Here is a 16,022-nt window from a genome sequence, read left to right on the forward strand (position 1 = left end):
ATGGCTCAAGTATAGAAACATTAAAGACCAGAACCTATGGCTCAAGTATAAATATGTTGGTCTACCAGCCCAGTTGTTCTAAGTCTGATTATGTTACTCAAAGCCTTGATGATCAATTGACAACCAGGCCAGTTTATGTTTAACACAATCTGCAGAGGCCTGGGAAATATCTAGTCTCTACACTTCATGTTTTTGACCACTAGATGGTGGTAATATAATTTATTTTCATAAAGTCAGTTTCATATAGTAGTAAAAGGTCAATTTTACCAGAATACATGCCTGATACTGAACTTCTCTGTTAGCTTAATGAGTCCGATTCGATGAACAGTTGTTATCCAAATGGATAATTATTTGTAGGCCTGACAAAGGGTGAAACTGAGGTTAGTAAACTGACTATTTGTGTTTGGAAATGTATAGGTACTGAAAACTACAGCATTGAAAGCTATTGGAACGGGGTTTGAATTTTGAACCTGTTAGGTTACATTCATGATACTCATGATCAAGTGTATAAACAGACAGTTTCCATTATCTGACAGTGTGTAGGCCCTAATCCAAATATATACACACACATATACATACACACATATATACACACACATATACAGAAATAATAGCATCTCTGCCATTTAAGTTGTGGTGTAACAGCAAAGGATTAAAAAAACACTCGTTACCTTTAACCCACTAAAAGATGTACAGGTTCAAACAGAGGTGCATAGTCACCTGTGAAACTCCAATGTCGGGAATAACAACGTGACAGACCAATGATTAAACCGTTTTTTAATCTGCGTCAGTTTCAACATAGGAAAATGTTATTCACAGACGGTCATGCCCTCTGCTAGGCTGTTTGCGCTTTATAAATCAGAACAAGACTGCGGCTACCCCTGACAGTGACAACTCGCGAGATAATTAAATCACGACGACGCGTATAAAGCTCAGCTATTAACCTTGTCCAACGTTATAACATTTAATAACTTGACAATACATTATCGTGTTCAAGCCTATACTAAAATCTCTGTTCAGGTTATAGGCAAGCGCACCGTGTCCCCTAAAGAGGGCAAACGGGTTTGTGTGACGTAACCAGCCTCAAGCTGACAAACCGGCTGTTTCAGTCCGAAGCATCGGACGTTAAATTGGGAAAATGACCGACAGTGACCTCAGCAAACCGTGTTTTAGCGGCTAAGTCCACACGCCTTTTACCAACCGAATAAACACGCACATTATCGCTATCAATTACGGCGAAATATCCACAATTCAAGAGCAATTTCATACGAAACACTTTCCGTGTAGCGTGGGTTGCATTTCTGGCACGAGCTAACATAGCTTGTTAGCTAGAAAGCGATAGCGACTTGGCTCGTTTCGGTTAGCTTGGTAGTCTGCTGCATTAGCCACAACAATGGATAAAGCCAATTCAATTATCGACAAAAAAGGGTCGGGACCATGCTATTCCAACGGACTGCAAAGGGGGTTTCATTCTCAGGTCAACAACGGCGGCTGCAATACATACAGTGCAAGTGGAAATTGTAGTGGCGGTTCGAGTAACGTTGAACATTTCCATCACTTACATACTGTTACCTGTGATGTCGAATCTAGTGGCTCCTCTCCTGCAAAACGATGCAGGTTACGAAGAAGAGTGGAGTCGGTGAAGAGAAACAGGCCACGTAAGTGTCACTGGCAAATGGCTTTGCATTTTGTCGGCATTTGTTGTTTGTAACAGGCTCATCAATAAATGACAGGAGGTTACCGTGGTTCACTAGACTTCACTATACGTTTTCAGATATAAACGGGACCCTCAGTCTGACTCACCTGATTTACATTGGGTGAATCAGGTGTAGAGGGTTAGTTTATGATCAGGTTCGTTGACTATTTCACGGTTACAGTAACATTGCGAAACGTCTGCGGGTCCTCTAAGCTACGTGCTTCATGCAGCCGAATGAAAGTAGACATTAACGTCAGGGGTAAATATAGGTTTGTGTTCCATTGAGATATACGTGGTTTTGACTCGCACTCTAGACATATATGTAGATCATGTTTATTGCTAGTAGCATAAAGTCACATTCAGTTATTTTAATCTGTAATTGATTAGAAAATAAGGGATTCCTTTTGTTTTTACGAAACCCTTCAGTTTGCAATTGGTGAACCGTCATTGGTGGCTTTTCAGTCAGAAGGTGAGCTTCTGATAAGAAGGCCTGGCGTACTTCAGCCAATTAGCGCTCGCCCTCTGTCTCTGTAAGGCTGGGTTAAAGAGCCAGGGCACCGCCCCCCGAAAGTACAGAATTCCCGTTCCCCGGTGTCTAGGATGCTGTAAGAAGTAAAAACTTGGAGTGGAATTCACAATGCAATAAAGTTGCGTTTTCTTTTCTGTAACAGTATAAACTGGAGAACAAATAAACCACCTTAACATTGCATGTCTGTTTTTCCGGTATTTATAATAATTTTTTGCATGCTCCTGAACTGCGCATCACTATGAAGCTGAGAAATGTAAAGAAACCAGGTAAGTTGGTTGAAATTGTTTACATAACAGTGGACGTTATTTTGAAGTCTGTGGAAACAGTTTAAGAATGGCTTAACGTGGTGTTCATTTGTTTTTAGAGTAGACTGCCGTTGTTTTGTAACTTTTTTTTTTATTTGTGCATTATTAAACACCATCTGGGACGTAGAAAAACGTTCTCCAGTGTTGTTGAGAGCGTTATTATTTCTAGTACAGACCTCAGACACGTTCTGCGTTGGATTGGCTCAGCCTAACGGCATTCCTCGGCTTCATCTCTAATTGCGTTATCCCAGAGAGAGCGAATAGCGTCGTATGCAATGCACTGGTTGTCGCCCCCACCCACTCCAGCAGTGAATGTCTTGCTGAGTATTTGGTATCAATAAATGTTCAGTTGCATTATTTCTTTTCGAAAAGAGCAGTGTTCACAGCAATCTATATTGTTAGTTAATTATTAATCCTTTGTCCAAATCTCAGTGGTGATCTTTGATGCCATTAAATGAGTCTGATCCTGAGTTTTTTTTTTTTTAACAAGATGTTGCAATGCATAATTCCGAGTTGACTGAACCGTGTAAACTTAACACTATTATGAACAATTGCAAACGTTATATTCCATGCATTAAGCAATATTACCAACATAATTAGGTATTTGTCAAATTCGGCCATGTTTTTATTATTTTAACCCCTCAGGAAAAAAATTACTTGATCAGCGCAAATGCTAAAGGTTCAAATATTAAAATATCTCTCACAAGGTAATTTTACTTTGTTGAGTTAGATAAAGGGCATCATTGACAAAATCTTGAACTAATGATGTACATTTATTACCAGTGGAGTAACAGCACACCAGTTTAATTATCAACCACCAAACAACTGCACAAAATTCAGATTTAGGTGCATTTACAGGAACATTTATTAAAACCACAAAAACGCCTGCATAAGGAAGGGCGAAGTTGCCCCCAAACACTGATCTGGGGTCAGTTTTGTATTCCCCACCACTTATAGTTGAGGTAAAATCAGGGAGGGGAAGCTGATCTTGGATCTTTACATAAGGGTAAATTAATCTGCTATGATCCAGTCAAAGCAGGAAGTAAGGAGGAAAGTGTGGTTAGTTATCTTTGTTTGCAATGTTTTGTTCTCAGACAGAAGGTTTCAGGGCAACAGTCACAATTTCCTACAATGTGTAGATTTGCAGATGATTAACACATTTCATGGACACAGACATTGATTGTAACTGTCTTGTCAATGTAGTGTGGCGCAAACTAGGCTTCGTTAATTTTGGCCTCAATTACATATCCGTTCCATTTTCCTAACTGAAGAGAATTGGAATTGGAGTTTCATTACAATACTTTAATTGACAGGAAGGCATTTTCTTGCTGGTGCTCAGTCTGATTTTCTCAAGTGTCCAAATGAATAAAAATAAACAAATGTAAAAAAAAAAAAACACATTACTTAGTAACAATATCAATAATCCCCCCTACAGGATTGTGTGTGTGGATACAGGATTGAGTGTGGATACAATTGTTAATTACCATGACCTTTGAGCCCCCCCCCAATAATAAACATATTAGTGGTAATTGTGTCTCAACTACAGCAGCAAACTTCCAGCCTAGAAAAAGGGCATATCATAGACCTCACTTCTCTGTAAGTTGGAAATGATGGGTCTCTTCACTATATGTTTTAATAGATTACATTCAGACTTTGTGTAACCATTACCGTTGTGTTGGCAGGAAGTTATATAACCATTTTGTGGAGTTCAAAACGTCTGGGAGTTGTAATCTCAACTCAGACTTTGTCTTTTGCAAGGCTGTTACGCTCTTATAACCTACACACAGTGTAACGTTATCTCTAATTGTTTGTCATGTAAGAACTGAACTTAAACATTATCCCATCCTTCTTAGACTTTATGTTCATGATGACCTCTGAGACCTACTGTCTTAACCAGGAAACAGGACTTGTTCCTCTCCCTTTTAAACAGACCTAATTTCCACCTTAGTCACCTGTTTGATCTTTTATATACTGCAGCTGGATTCACACAAGGGTAACATCCCGTGTTGAAGTTTGTTGCTGTTGTCTCTCAACGTGAGGAGCATAGAGCTTCCATGTTAGCAATGTTAGATTAAAACCTCAACTGTGTGTTCCAGTGATAGCTGTTTTCCTGGATAGTCCTGCTATGTGTGGTGTGCTAGATTAAATAAAATTAATGTAAGCAGGCGTCAAATTAAAACCAGCTCGATGCTTGCACTTTTTTGACAGCTAGAGTGCTTTATATGTTCGTAATTTTGTGCTGAATTTTTATTTTGACTGGGTCTAGTAACAATTGTGGTTCACTACCCATCTGGGTCCCAAAGTCCTGTAGGTCCTTTCTTTCATGCAGGGCAGACAGAAGCAACATTTTCATTGTTGCTTTGACTCTTTTAGCATGTTTTAGGTGCCAATAACATAACAAGGTTATGACAAGGAAATTCCCGGAAACTACAGGGTAGTATAACACGACAGAAATACCCGGAAACTACAGGGTAGTATAACACGACAGACACATCCGGAAACTACAGGGTAGTATAACACGCCAGCATGGCCCTAACAGCCAGTTTATTGCTTATCAATCTTATCAAACCGCTTTACCTCAACAGCTTTCCCCTGGTTCGGCATGGACATTGGCGGCACACTGGTGAAGCTGGTCTACTTTGAGCCCAAGGACATCACCGCAGAGGAGGAGCAAGAGGAGGTGGAGAACCTGAAAAGTATCCGCCGTTACCTGACATCCAACGTGGCCTACGGCAAGACCGGAGTCCGAGACGTCCACCTGGAGCTGAGGAATCTTTCCATGTGTGGCCGGACGGGCAACCTGCACTTCATCCGCTTCCCCACGCAGGCCATGCATCGCTTCATCCAGATGGGCAGCGACAAAAACTTCTCCAGCCTGCACACCACGCTGTGCGCCACTGGCGGAGGGGCCTACAAGTTTGAGAATGACTTCAGAACGGTGAGTGACAGGAGGGGACCCAATGGGGTAGTGAAAGGGTGCGTCGTGTGTTTAAAATTGCAAATCTTCTCAGTGCTGTGTTTTGATTGGGTAGTGCTCTTGGTCGAGGGGGAGGCTCTTGGTTGCGGAGGGGCCTCTTGGTCGCGGTTATAGGCTTGCTGGGTTTCTGTGGCCGCAGACCTGACTTTGTTTAGATGGTCACTACCCCTGGCAGCTGTTGGCTTACTGCACATGCTTCAAATTTACCAACGATTGTCTTTAATTCTCTCACTCTTTCTCTTCAACTCTTTCTCCTCCACTTCTGTTTCTCTCCATCCACCTTTCTCTCTCCTGACTTTCTGCTCCGCCTCTCTCCACCCGACCTCCATCCTGCAGATGGCTGATTTGGAGCTGCTGAAGCTGGATGAGCTGGACTGTCTGATCCATGGCCTGCTCTACGTAGACTCTGTGAGCTTCAACGGCCAACCGGAGTGCTACTTCTTCGAGAACCCGTCAGACACCCAGAACAGCGTGAAGACGCCGTGCAGTCTGGCCGACCCCTTCCCCATGCTATTGGTCAATATTGGATCTGGGGTCAGCATCCTGGCCGTGTACTCCAAAGACCACTATAAACGGGTCACAGGCACCAGGTAACAGGACAGGGATCCCCTCAGAGGGTTTTTTGGGGTTGTTCTACACATTCAGTGGTGTCAACGCGACTGAGTTACATTAGACCCAGTGTAATATGACTATTATGTGCAATCTTCAAAATGGCCTTGTGCTGTTTTTCCTCGTGGGAACACGAAGGATCATCCCCCGGTGTTATGTCAACATAGATTACGGGGATGGTCGCTCATTTCCCATTTCCGGCTAGTGCGCGTCGCTAACGTCAGCTGACCGGTGACTTACGATGGACGGTGGCTGGACCGCTTGCTATGTTGTCATTTTTGGGCCGGGTCGAATACCGTCCACATCAGAATACAAGGTGTCACAGAGTCGTAGCGGATTCATGTAGATGCTGCTGTCTGAATGCTGCACATTGGACTTTCTTTAATCCAGTTGAACCGTGGAACGACTCTAAACAAGAATCTTGACCGGGGTGAAACCGCAGAGATTGTTCGATGACTCCACATGGAGTAAATGGGCTCTGATTGTGCTCTCAAATACCATAATGGACCGGTTACCAAGAGGAGTCCTCTAGATAACTTTATGGCTCATGCTGGTGTTTTTCAGTTTTAACTTTTCAGTTGATTCAAACAAAACGTAGCCGTGGTTGTTTCAAGGTTAGGTTGGTATGTTTAGGTAACCATGTAGATCCTGCCCAGGTCATTGTGACCAAAGGTGTAAAATGTACAGAGTAATAGTGCTCTGCTGGCAATACCAGGTTAGTGAAATTCCTAATTAAGACCTAAATGACCATGTGAAGGGAGTTCATTATTTACATGTGACCTTAATTTATATTTTTTCACTCTGGTATGTTATGAACTCCCTTCACCTGTTTTTTAATTAAAAATATTATTATTCATAGACAAAAAACAATCCATGTTCTGAGTCCATGTCAATGATTAAATTACATCAGACATTTTCTGGGGGAGGCACTGTAAGAAAGCAAAAACATGTTTTTCAGTGTAATTACCCTTTAATTCCCATTCTCTTGAAAACAAGACGTCCTGTCAAGGAGACAATTTACACCTTTAAGTCGAACATGCCTCATTTTAGAATTGAAATGGGGAATATATCCCTGATCTTTTACCCAAGGGTCTGCTTGTTTACTTTTCTTGAAGCTGTCCTTTCTTTCCATAGGTTCATTTTAAGTAAACCTCTCCTGTCTGTTTCCTTTCCTCAGTCTTGGTGGAGGTACTTTCCTTGGCCTGTGTTGCCTGCTCACAGGCTGTGAGACATTTGAGGAGGCGCTGGACATGGCCAGCAGAGGTGACAGCAGCAACGTGGACAAGCTGGTGAAGGACATCTACGGAGGAGACTACGAACGCTTCGGCCTCCAGGGATCGGCTGTGGCCTCCAGGTTAGAGAGGAAGACCCAGCGGTTTATATTTACATCATATCCACCAATATACTATTCCATTTTATTTACTTTGATTATATTTATTTATATTTACCAAGATAATATTCCATGATTTCTACCATAATAAAATTCTATTTAAGTGGAGTTAATTGGAAGAATTCTATTTATTTTTCATCCTTTTGAGTTTCACTGAGGGCTGTTCAGATTGCTTCCTCTGGGAACTGAGCCTAACCATGATAGACGCCTTGCCTGTGCTATTGATCGTTAATATAATCAGTATTGCTATTCGTTCCTATAAGATGGTAGATGAAACACACCATGTAATTCAGGGTTCCAGACCAAACCTTTTCCGCTTTTATTGGACTTGCTTGGATGCACAAATGTTTGGTTGCTGTGCGATTATATTGACTTGATCTGTTTTTTTTTTTTAATTAAACGACATGATGGTCTTGTTCTTGTTTGATAGGATCAAAAGCACACAGCATCCTGGTTAAAGTATGACTCACTAATCCAACAATAATGAGTTGGTGGTTTGTAGATTAGTCAGTTGGCAATCATTTGGCAGTCACCTGCTGAGGTTTGATCCTCTCAGACATGGCAATTATATTTCTATGGTAGGCTAGCCCAAATCATGTATATTTGTCCATCAAAAGTAGCCTGTAGACAATTTTTTCCTGTGCCAAATAAGAGAAATACGACGGCAGCCTGTGATACAGATACATACAGATACATCATATTTATTCAAAACACTAAGCCTTATTTTCTAACTGCAAATGGTCCTTGATTTGCTAACTGCAAATGGTCCTTGATTTGCTAACTGCAAATGGTCCTTGATTTGCTAACTGCAAATGGTCCTTGATTTGCTAACTGCAAATGGTCCTTGATTTGCTAACTGCAAATGGTCCTTGATTTGCTAACTGCAAATGGTCATAGATACCAAGGCAGGCTAATAGATGAACCTAGTATTTAATTCCTTCCAGTGTTGGGTCTACATGCTTCTCCTCTGCTGGGTCTCAAAAACATCCAATACAGCCTGATGGGGCTGTACAATGGTGCCATTAACTTACTATTCAGAGATTAGAGAGAAGTCTCACATACTCCCAGAAAGACACAACGGGTGCTAGCTTTTGTAAACTGTCTTTCCCCAGCGAATACGTTTTGAGCTACTGTCGTGTGTTTGTGTTGAGTTGGATGCCTCTCCTCCGTGCGCTCAGGAAAGGGAGGGAGAGTGGCACGCTCGCGTTGGGGCTTTAATACGCTTTAGTTTTGGTCACACGTCGGCCAAATGTGTCAAATGTTAACCGTTTTGGTTGCCACCCGGAACCCTGTTGTTCCAAGAGTTCCCCTGTGAAAATATGTCATAGGAGGGGATTGGTGTCAGAAACACGTTCTTATTTGGACATTATAAATTCTCATTTCTTAGGAATTCAGGGCTGTGTTCTAATGGAGCATTGGCACGGAGGAGCGCTGAGGAAGAAAGGTGTTGCTGAAGCCGTCTGAAATAGTTTTAATTCTGCAACTAAATGTTTAATCTTCATGATTGTCAATAATTTGCTGTGACAAATTCAGTTCCTGGGTTTAATTCATTATAATTCATTTTAAATAGTATTTACATTTTATTTGAAGGCATAATTCATTGTTTTACAACCTCGTGTTAACAGGGTTCCCCATAAAATGTGGCTATAGGCCAGGAGAAATTGCAATAATTGTTTGGGTTTTCATAGGCTACTTTGAGAATGAGCAATCCTCTGCCATTATGTTGTAAAATAGTGAACTACTGCTTTAATAAACTGTAAAAGCAGACAGGGCCCAACAAATACAGATGATATATAGATTGTATACATGAACGGTGCTTAGTACAAGGTGCTATTTATTAAAAATACAACTTAATCACTGGCCTTGGCCTTTTAATGTTCAATTCTCCTTCTTAACAAAATAATCTGCTTAATTGGTGTTGTTTAATTGAAATTGAAGTGGCTCAGAATCTGTTCATTCACAGTGTACTTTTACGCATGGCAAGAATTTGGCTCGTTGTGATAGCAATTCATAACATGACATAACATGGAAGTGCCTCATAAGAAGTTTGTTAGGTACTAATGTTGATTTTGCTCTGGGGCGGTTCTTTATGGCACAGCTTTGGTCACATGATGAGCAAGGAAAAACGAGACTCCATAAGCAAAGAGGATCTGGCCCGGGCGATGTTGGTCACCATAACCAATAACATTGGCTCCATTGCCCGGATGTGTGCCGTCAATGAGGTAAACACACACGTTTATTGACCTTCACTGGGTGTTTGGTGGAAGTGGTTGTGTCTCGGGGGTCAAAATGAACTAGGGTGGTTTTCGGTGTGCTTTCAGCTTCTTTACAGTGTTGCCTTGTGGCGTGGAGATCAAGCAGCATTGTACAGGGCTATCAAAGCGCACAGAGCTACAGCGCCAACACTTAGCAATGCAGGAGCCTAAGAACGGGCCTTAGCCATGGTATATTGGCCATATACCACGCACCCTCGTGCCTTATACATAACCAAGGTTGACAGCAATGTGTTTTTAGCCTCAGCGATGCTATGGACAGGTCAGTATGCGCAACAAAGACACGAGTATAGAGTATGACCTCGATATTATTATACTGTTATAGAGTATGACCTCGATATTTTTATACTGTTATAGAGCATGACCTCGATATTATACTGTTTTGGGGAATGTCCTTCATATTATTATACTGTTATAGAGTATGACCTCAATATTATTATACTGTTTTGGGGAATGTCCTTCATATTATTATACTGTTATAGAGTATGACCTCCATATTATTATACTGTTATAGAGTATGACCTCAATATTATTATACTGTTTTGGGGAATGTCCTTCATATTATTATACTGTTATAGAGTATGACCTCCATATTATTATACTGTTATAGAGTATGACCTCCATATTATTATACTGTTATAGAGTATGACCTCCATATTATTATACGGTTATAGAGTATGACCTCCATATTATTATACTGTTATAGAGTATGACCTCCATATTATTATACTGTTATAGAGTATGACCTCCATATTATTATACTGTTATAGAGTATGACCTCCATATTATTATACTGTTCTAGGGAATGTCCTTCATATTATTATTCTGTTACAGAGTATGACCTCCATATTATTATACTGTTAAATATACACACTAAGACACCTATTTTAGTCGAGTACTGACTAAATACCTGGTATTTCGCGGTCAGACTTCCTTCTCAGCTCTGGCCTTGAACGGTCCAGCCCTAGACCCAGCTCCTTGTGGATATAAGAGAGCCGTTGACAGTTGTAGACAGAATGGCCTTAACTCATACACAGATACACACATGCATGTACCCTGAGAGGCCTGTTGGAAGTAGTATCCATGTTAGTTTCACCTGTCCAGTCCTCTCAGGACTGCGCCGGTGCCAAGGGCAAAGGGGTCTAGTAGCGGTTGATCTGTTATTGGGCCATTGATCCGGCTGAGGACAGGACTGACACACTGCAGGTTCTTGTCTTTGTGCTCCACCTAGAGGCCATTGTGAGAACTGTCCTCCTACTGTTGCTGGGGAACTGTAGTTATAGAACCAGTTAAAAATAACTTCAATCCAATTTTATTTTTTTTACCTGTACTCAATATTAGTTTTGTTTCTGTTGTGGTTGTTCTTAATGGAAAGCCAGTTAGTTGGACATTACGTACAGGAGTTTACATTAAATTGCTGTGACAACCATGCCCTTTTCATTTTCAGAAAATTGAGAGAGTTGTGTTTGTTGGAAATTTCTTACGGATCAACACTGTGTCAACTAAGCTGCTGGCCTATGCTATGGACTTCTGGTCGAAAGGACAACTCAAGGCCTTGTTCTTAGAACATGAGGTACAACATTCACTCTCACGTGTAGGTCGTTTAGCAGACGCATTCATCTGGCAGGACTTTGCACATTCGTGTTGAAGTAGCTATATGAGGCAAGCACGTATCACAATTATAGTGAGCATATTCACCTCTATCGTAGTTATCAGCAAGTTTAGTACTAGTGGAGACCTGATTTTAGTACGACTTTATTTTTTTATTCTGTCAGGATTATTGTGACTAAAACTATTGATTGTGCCCCGCAGTTCTTGGATTTGATAACGGTGTACAGCGGTTGTCCGCGTATTTGTGTAATCAGTATGCGTTTTTTGTTGTGGATAGGGATATTTCGGAGCTGTCGGGGCGCTACTGGAGCTGCTGAAGTCCCCCGAGGAGGCGTGAAGTGATGCCCACCTCGTCCCTGAAGGAGCTGCTGATTTTGACAGACGCTTCCTCTGGAAATTGGAGAAAAAACCCTGTAGCAAAGCCATTCAAAAATGTAACCACTGTAAATATGCTTTAAATCCCTCTCCTGAAATGTCCTTGGATAGAGGTTTTAATGACTAACAGTGTCTTGTACTGAACTCTGGGTGGCGGTCTGGGGTCTGAGACAGACCTAACAGTTTTTGATACCGTGTGTAAATACCTATTTGTGTTGTTCTAGAGTGCACTAAAGCCAAATCCTGCTGAGATTTCATCCGTTTCGTAATTCCAGTCAGTATATATATTTCATGATATATATTAATATAATATAGCTTCTCTGAACATGTGAATATGGCCTTTTGTTCTTTCCCTGTTGAAAAGACGTGACACACAAAAGCAAGGGTTCAGTTTCCTTTGTCGACCAATGGGACCACGAGGTTGACTCTGCCGCATTCTCATTGGCTGGCCCCCGAAAGTAGGCGTGTCACACCAGGTGTCCAACACCTCTGTCGCCGCCGTGGCACATCATCACAGCCCGGTGATCGGAGCGCGGTTCAAACCTTCGGTCGCCATGCCAACCCCCTCCAGCTCTGGCCCCGTGGGGATGAAACTCAGTCACCTGTTGGTGTGTGTCTGTCACATGGAGACGCGTCACCATCTAGACACCGCGGTTGTTCTGACACGCTTCGCAGCGACGCGGAGGTCTGACTACAGTGAAAGTGTAAATGTTTCTGGATGTCCGTTTCTGAATCTGTTGGTGTTTCGCGCCTGCCTTTCCTCACTAACGAAAGTGTGCCCGTTTCCTACAAACAGAGTGTGTTGTTTCGTTACTAAGATGGCGTAGCCCTTCTCCGACTCCGGGCCCCCGAGGAAACCCAGTCTGCAACCATCCACGTTGTTCACTTGCCTGGACCTGGAATTGCCTAGAACCCTCTTTTCTTGCTTTGTCGTTTGTAAAAAGAAAAAGCTAAAGTGCTACTGGCGGCGGTTAGTCTAGATTGTCTGGACTCTCCTCCTGTGCCTGTTTCTATGTGGGGAATTCCTCTCCGGGGGGGCAGGGATCCTTACCTGAGGTTTAGAATTCCTTGTCTGTCAGCTGGCAGTCGCTGGGTGTGGTTGTTTAAGTCATTGCTTAAAGCTATTCATCAGGACTGACCAGAAACACCACGTTGGACATCAGCCACCCAAATCAGTTATGTCCATTGAGTTCTGGCCTTAGGACCTCATGGAACCTTGTGCAAGACGCTGCCTAGTAGAAAGGTCGGATCCAAAGTGTCCCCACCTTCACTGTTGCTAAATGACACCGACACTAGGTTTTGTCCTTGGCCTTGTGTGCTTAATGACCCGACGGTGCCATTCTCTTTTTCGAACTGTGTGGCGGTTCCAATACTTCCTGCCACACCCCCCAGGCAGCTGCCTTGTTTGTCCATTGGGACGAGACGTCTGTGGCTTGCCTTTCCGGACTTCTTTTCGTGCGCTGTGTTTTTACATTTCAGCGTGTCTGTTGTCTTTGAAGGACGTGACGTGGGTGTCACATCTTGGCCGGCGTGCCCACGGTTTTCAGTGGTTTTCACATTGCTCATCCGCGGGATAGTTCTGACTCTATTTAATCGCAAATGTTTCTTTTTTGTCATTTTTTTTATTTGACGATTTTTATTTTTCAAAAGTAGATTTTGTCAGTTTGAAGTTTGTATTTGTTTTGTTGTTCTATGGCCAGTCTGATCCGAGTGCTCTTCTAGTTAGCCCGGCTCCCAATGGCATGAATGCACTTCTGAAATGGGATTCCACTTGACTAGGCCGAGGTACTAGTTTGAATCATATGGCTAAACCCTGGATTGCCATTTCAATATTTATACACATTTATTTTAAAATAGGTTTTAAAAGTCCCCATATATTGTATTTATTGAAATAACATAAATTATATTTTAAGATTAAGTGTTGAAACAAAGACCTCAAAAGTCTTCAAAACCAGACTGGTCACCAAGTCCCTGTACTGTTTGGAAAAAGGCCTTTTTGATTTGCTTCTAAATCTCAAATTTTATTTGTGAGGTAGGTTGTCAAGTTAAAAAATAATATATATTTGACACTCCTGAAGACCAACTCTGTGTTGATGCAGTTTTATACTCTGAGTCATGCTCACTGTGAAAGTCCTCATCTTCAGCATTTACAGTGTCTTTCATCTCTTTAATTGTGCCATCTGTATTATGGACGAACTTTGTACTGGAATGTGTATGTCAATAACACTATTACAGCATAAGATCATCCATGTTAAGACCATACAAAAAGTCGGTTTACACTGGATTAACCAACACAACAGTAGTTTGACCTCTGAGAACAGGCTGAGAACACACTGAGCAGTATTTTCTGTCCTCATCTCTTAAAAGGCTGAAAACTATGTCATCCTAAATCAGCCAGTAATTGCGCCAAGTGTTTGTTTTGTAATGGTAAGAGTTATGCAAGCAGTTTTGCTCCAACAGGAATCCTGTTTTATCTTGATTGAGAGAGGTTGTTCCACTCAAGTCCTGCTGAATTGTAAACTACTAACTCTCACTTTGAATGTACAGAGACATGTAAATAAATCCACCAGCAATCTGTCTGCTAATTGTCCCACTTTCTAAAGGTTACTTATGTTACTTGTATGGAAGGCATCATTTACACAAGGAGCCCAATTATGATCGTTGGCCATTCACAAACTTGGGCAAGAGATTAGAATTGGGCTGCCTGTGAAAAGGTGGCCAGAGTGCTTAACCCTCTTAAGAATTATGACAAGGAACTCTGGGAATTTTCTTTTCCTAAAATAAATAAATTGTACAGCTATAAAATAAATTGTTGATGTATGATTCATGTGTCGGGAGGTGGGGCATTGAAATGTTAAATTCATGACTATGGCCATGTCATAGCAGACATGGACGATTTGAGACCTCGACAGAACATTCTGAGACATGGGAGACTGAGACGTCCTCCACCATGCCACAGTGTTCTGGTGAAGGCAATGCTGTTTTCTCATTTGGGCAGAAAAAGTCCGCTCCTCTTGAGTACAGAGAGTCTGTGAACAGAGACATAAGGAACAACTGCCCCATAATTTTTTGTGCAGTGTGTGGCAAACTGCCTAAATTAGATAGCTCAATGGCTCAGTGATTCCAAAATCATTAGCAAATAACTCAAAACAATTAAGGACATTATTGCACTATTTTTAAAATATTACCAGATTAGCCAATGTCACAGAAGTATGCAGCAACAGCTTGAAATAATGTCTATGTATTCTAATGATACCCAAAGCCTTCATGAATACAACACATTTTTTTCTGTACTAAATCTACAATGTTAATTTGACTGCGTTAGTAAAAATTACTCCTCATTGACAGGAAGATATGGGGGACAAAAGGAGTCGAAATTATGTAAATAAATGTGATTAATTGAGTAATTACATGAATATATTATTTTAAGTGGCACATTATAAAATAATTTTTATAATGCCACTTTTCAACGCTATTTCATAATACTTTACATTCCCAAATGGCTTTTTTTCATAAACGGATGTACTTAATAAAATCATGTCCTTTTTCATAATGGCTTGGTCTATTTCATAATATCATGTTGTTTCCATGATCACTGGAGAAAACCCCTTGTGATTATTTGATATTCTATGCTGAAGAGGCGACCGTCTTCCCCCGGACACTTTATAATTCTTAGTAGTCGTGATTTTACCCGGAGCTTTTTATCTCGACATTTGGCCCTCAAGACTTCCTGTAGAATCGTCTGTGTAGGACGTTCATATCCTTCACGTCATAGCAAGACGACACAATAATGTTCATTTGCTTTTCCCAACAATGTAAAAAAACGTACACGCTACCATACATACAGAGGTGAATATGGCGGACTTTTCTGAGAGGACGCTACAAGTTGCAGTTGTAATTTCATTCGCAGTAGGCTTCCTTTCTGGGTGGCAGGCCAATCGAGCAAGGAGAAAGTTCCTGGACTGGAGAAAAAAACGTCTACAGGACAAACTCTCAGAAACGCAGAAGAAGTTGGATTTGGCGTGAGTGGGGAGCTGTGAACTGGCTTGGGTAAGCAAGTGGCATAATTTGTCGATCACCTTGTAGCTACTGCTTTGCCCCTTCCGTTTACAATATATACAGTACAGGGATTTCAATCCAGTTCAATTTCTCATACATTGTACTTTTGTTTTACAATTGTTGTGCTAAAATGATTACTGCCATTAGACTGCGCATAAATACATTTTTTTTTAAAAGATGTAAGGTGCATGATTTATC

At 41.4% G+C, this 16,022-nt stretch overlaps 1 protein-coding gene across 3 annotated transcripts; it reads left to right on the forward strand.

Moving 5' to 3' along the window:
- Nucleotides 1-332: 332 nt before the first annotated feature.
- On the forward strand, nucleotides 333-14,344 carry pank1a (pantothenate kinase 1a). 3 transcript variants are annotated; one of them, XM_010868037.3, is made up of 7 exons: nucleotides 333-380; nucleotides 5,116-5,468; nucleotides 5,844-6,097; nucleotides 7,294-7,470; nucleotides 9,605-9,728; nucleotides 11,227-11,352; nucleotides 11,668-14,344. In XM_010868037.3, exons 2-7 carry the CDS (start codon nucleotides 5,133-5,135, stop codon nucleotides 11,725-11,727), a joined length of 1,077 nt encoding a protein of 358 aa, XP_010866339.1. In that variant the 5' UTR covers nucleotides 333-380; nucleotides 5,116-5,132; the 3' UTR covers nucleotides 11,728-14,344. The 3 variants fall into 3 exon arrangements, with proteins under 3 accessions (XP_010866339.1, XP_010866325.1, XP_010866332.1); XM_010868023.3 differs by lacking the exon at nucleotides 333-380 and adding an exon at nucleotides 1,079-1,658; XM_010868030.3 differs by lacking the exon at nucleotides 333-380 and adding an exon at nucleotides 2,141-2,491.
- The last annotated feature ends 1,678 nt before the right edge of the window (nucleotides 14,345-16,022 follow it).

This window comes from Esox lucius, chromosome 5, assembly GCF_011004845.1.
Source record: "Esox lucius isolate fEsoLuc1 chromosome 5, fEsoLuc1.pri, whole genome shotgun sequence".
Classification (NCBI taxonomy): domain Eukaryota; kingdom Metazoa; phylum Chordata; class Actinopteri; order Esociformes; family Esocidae; genus Esox; species Esox lucius.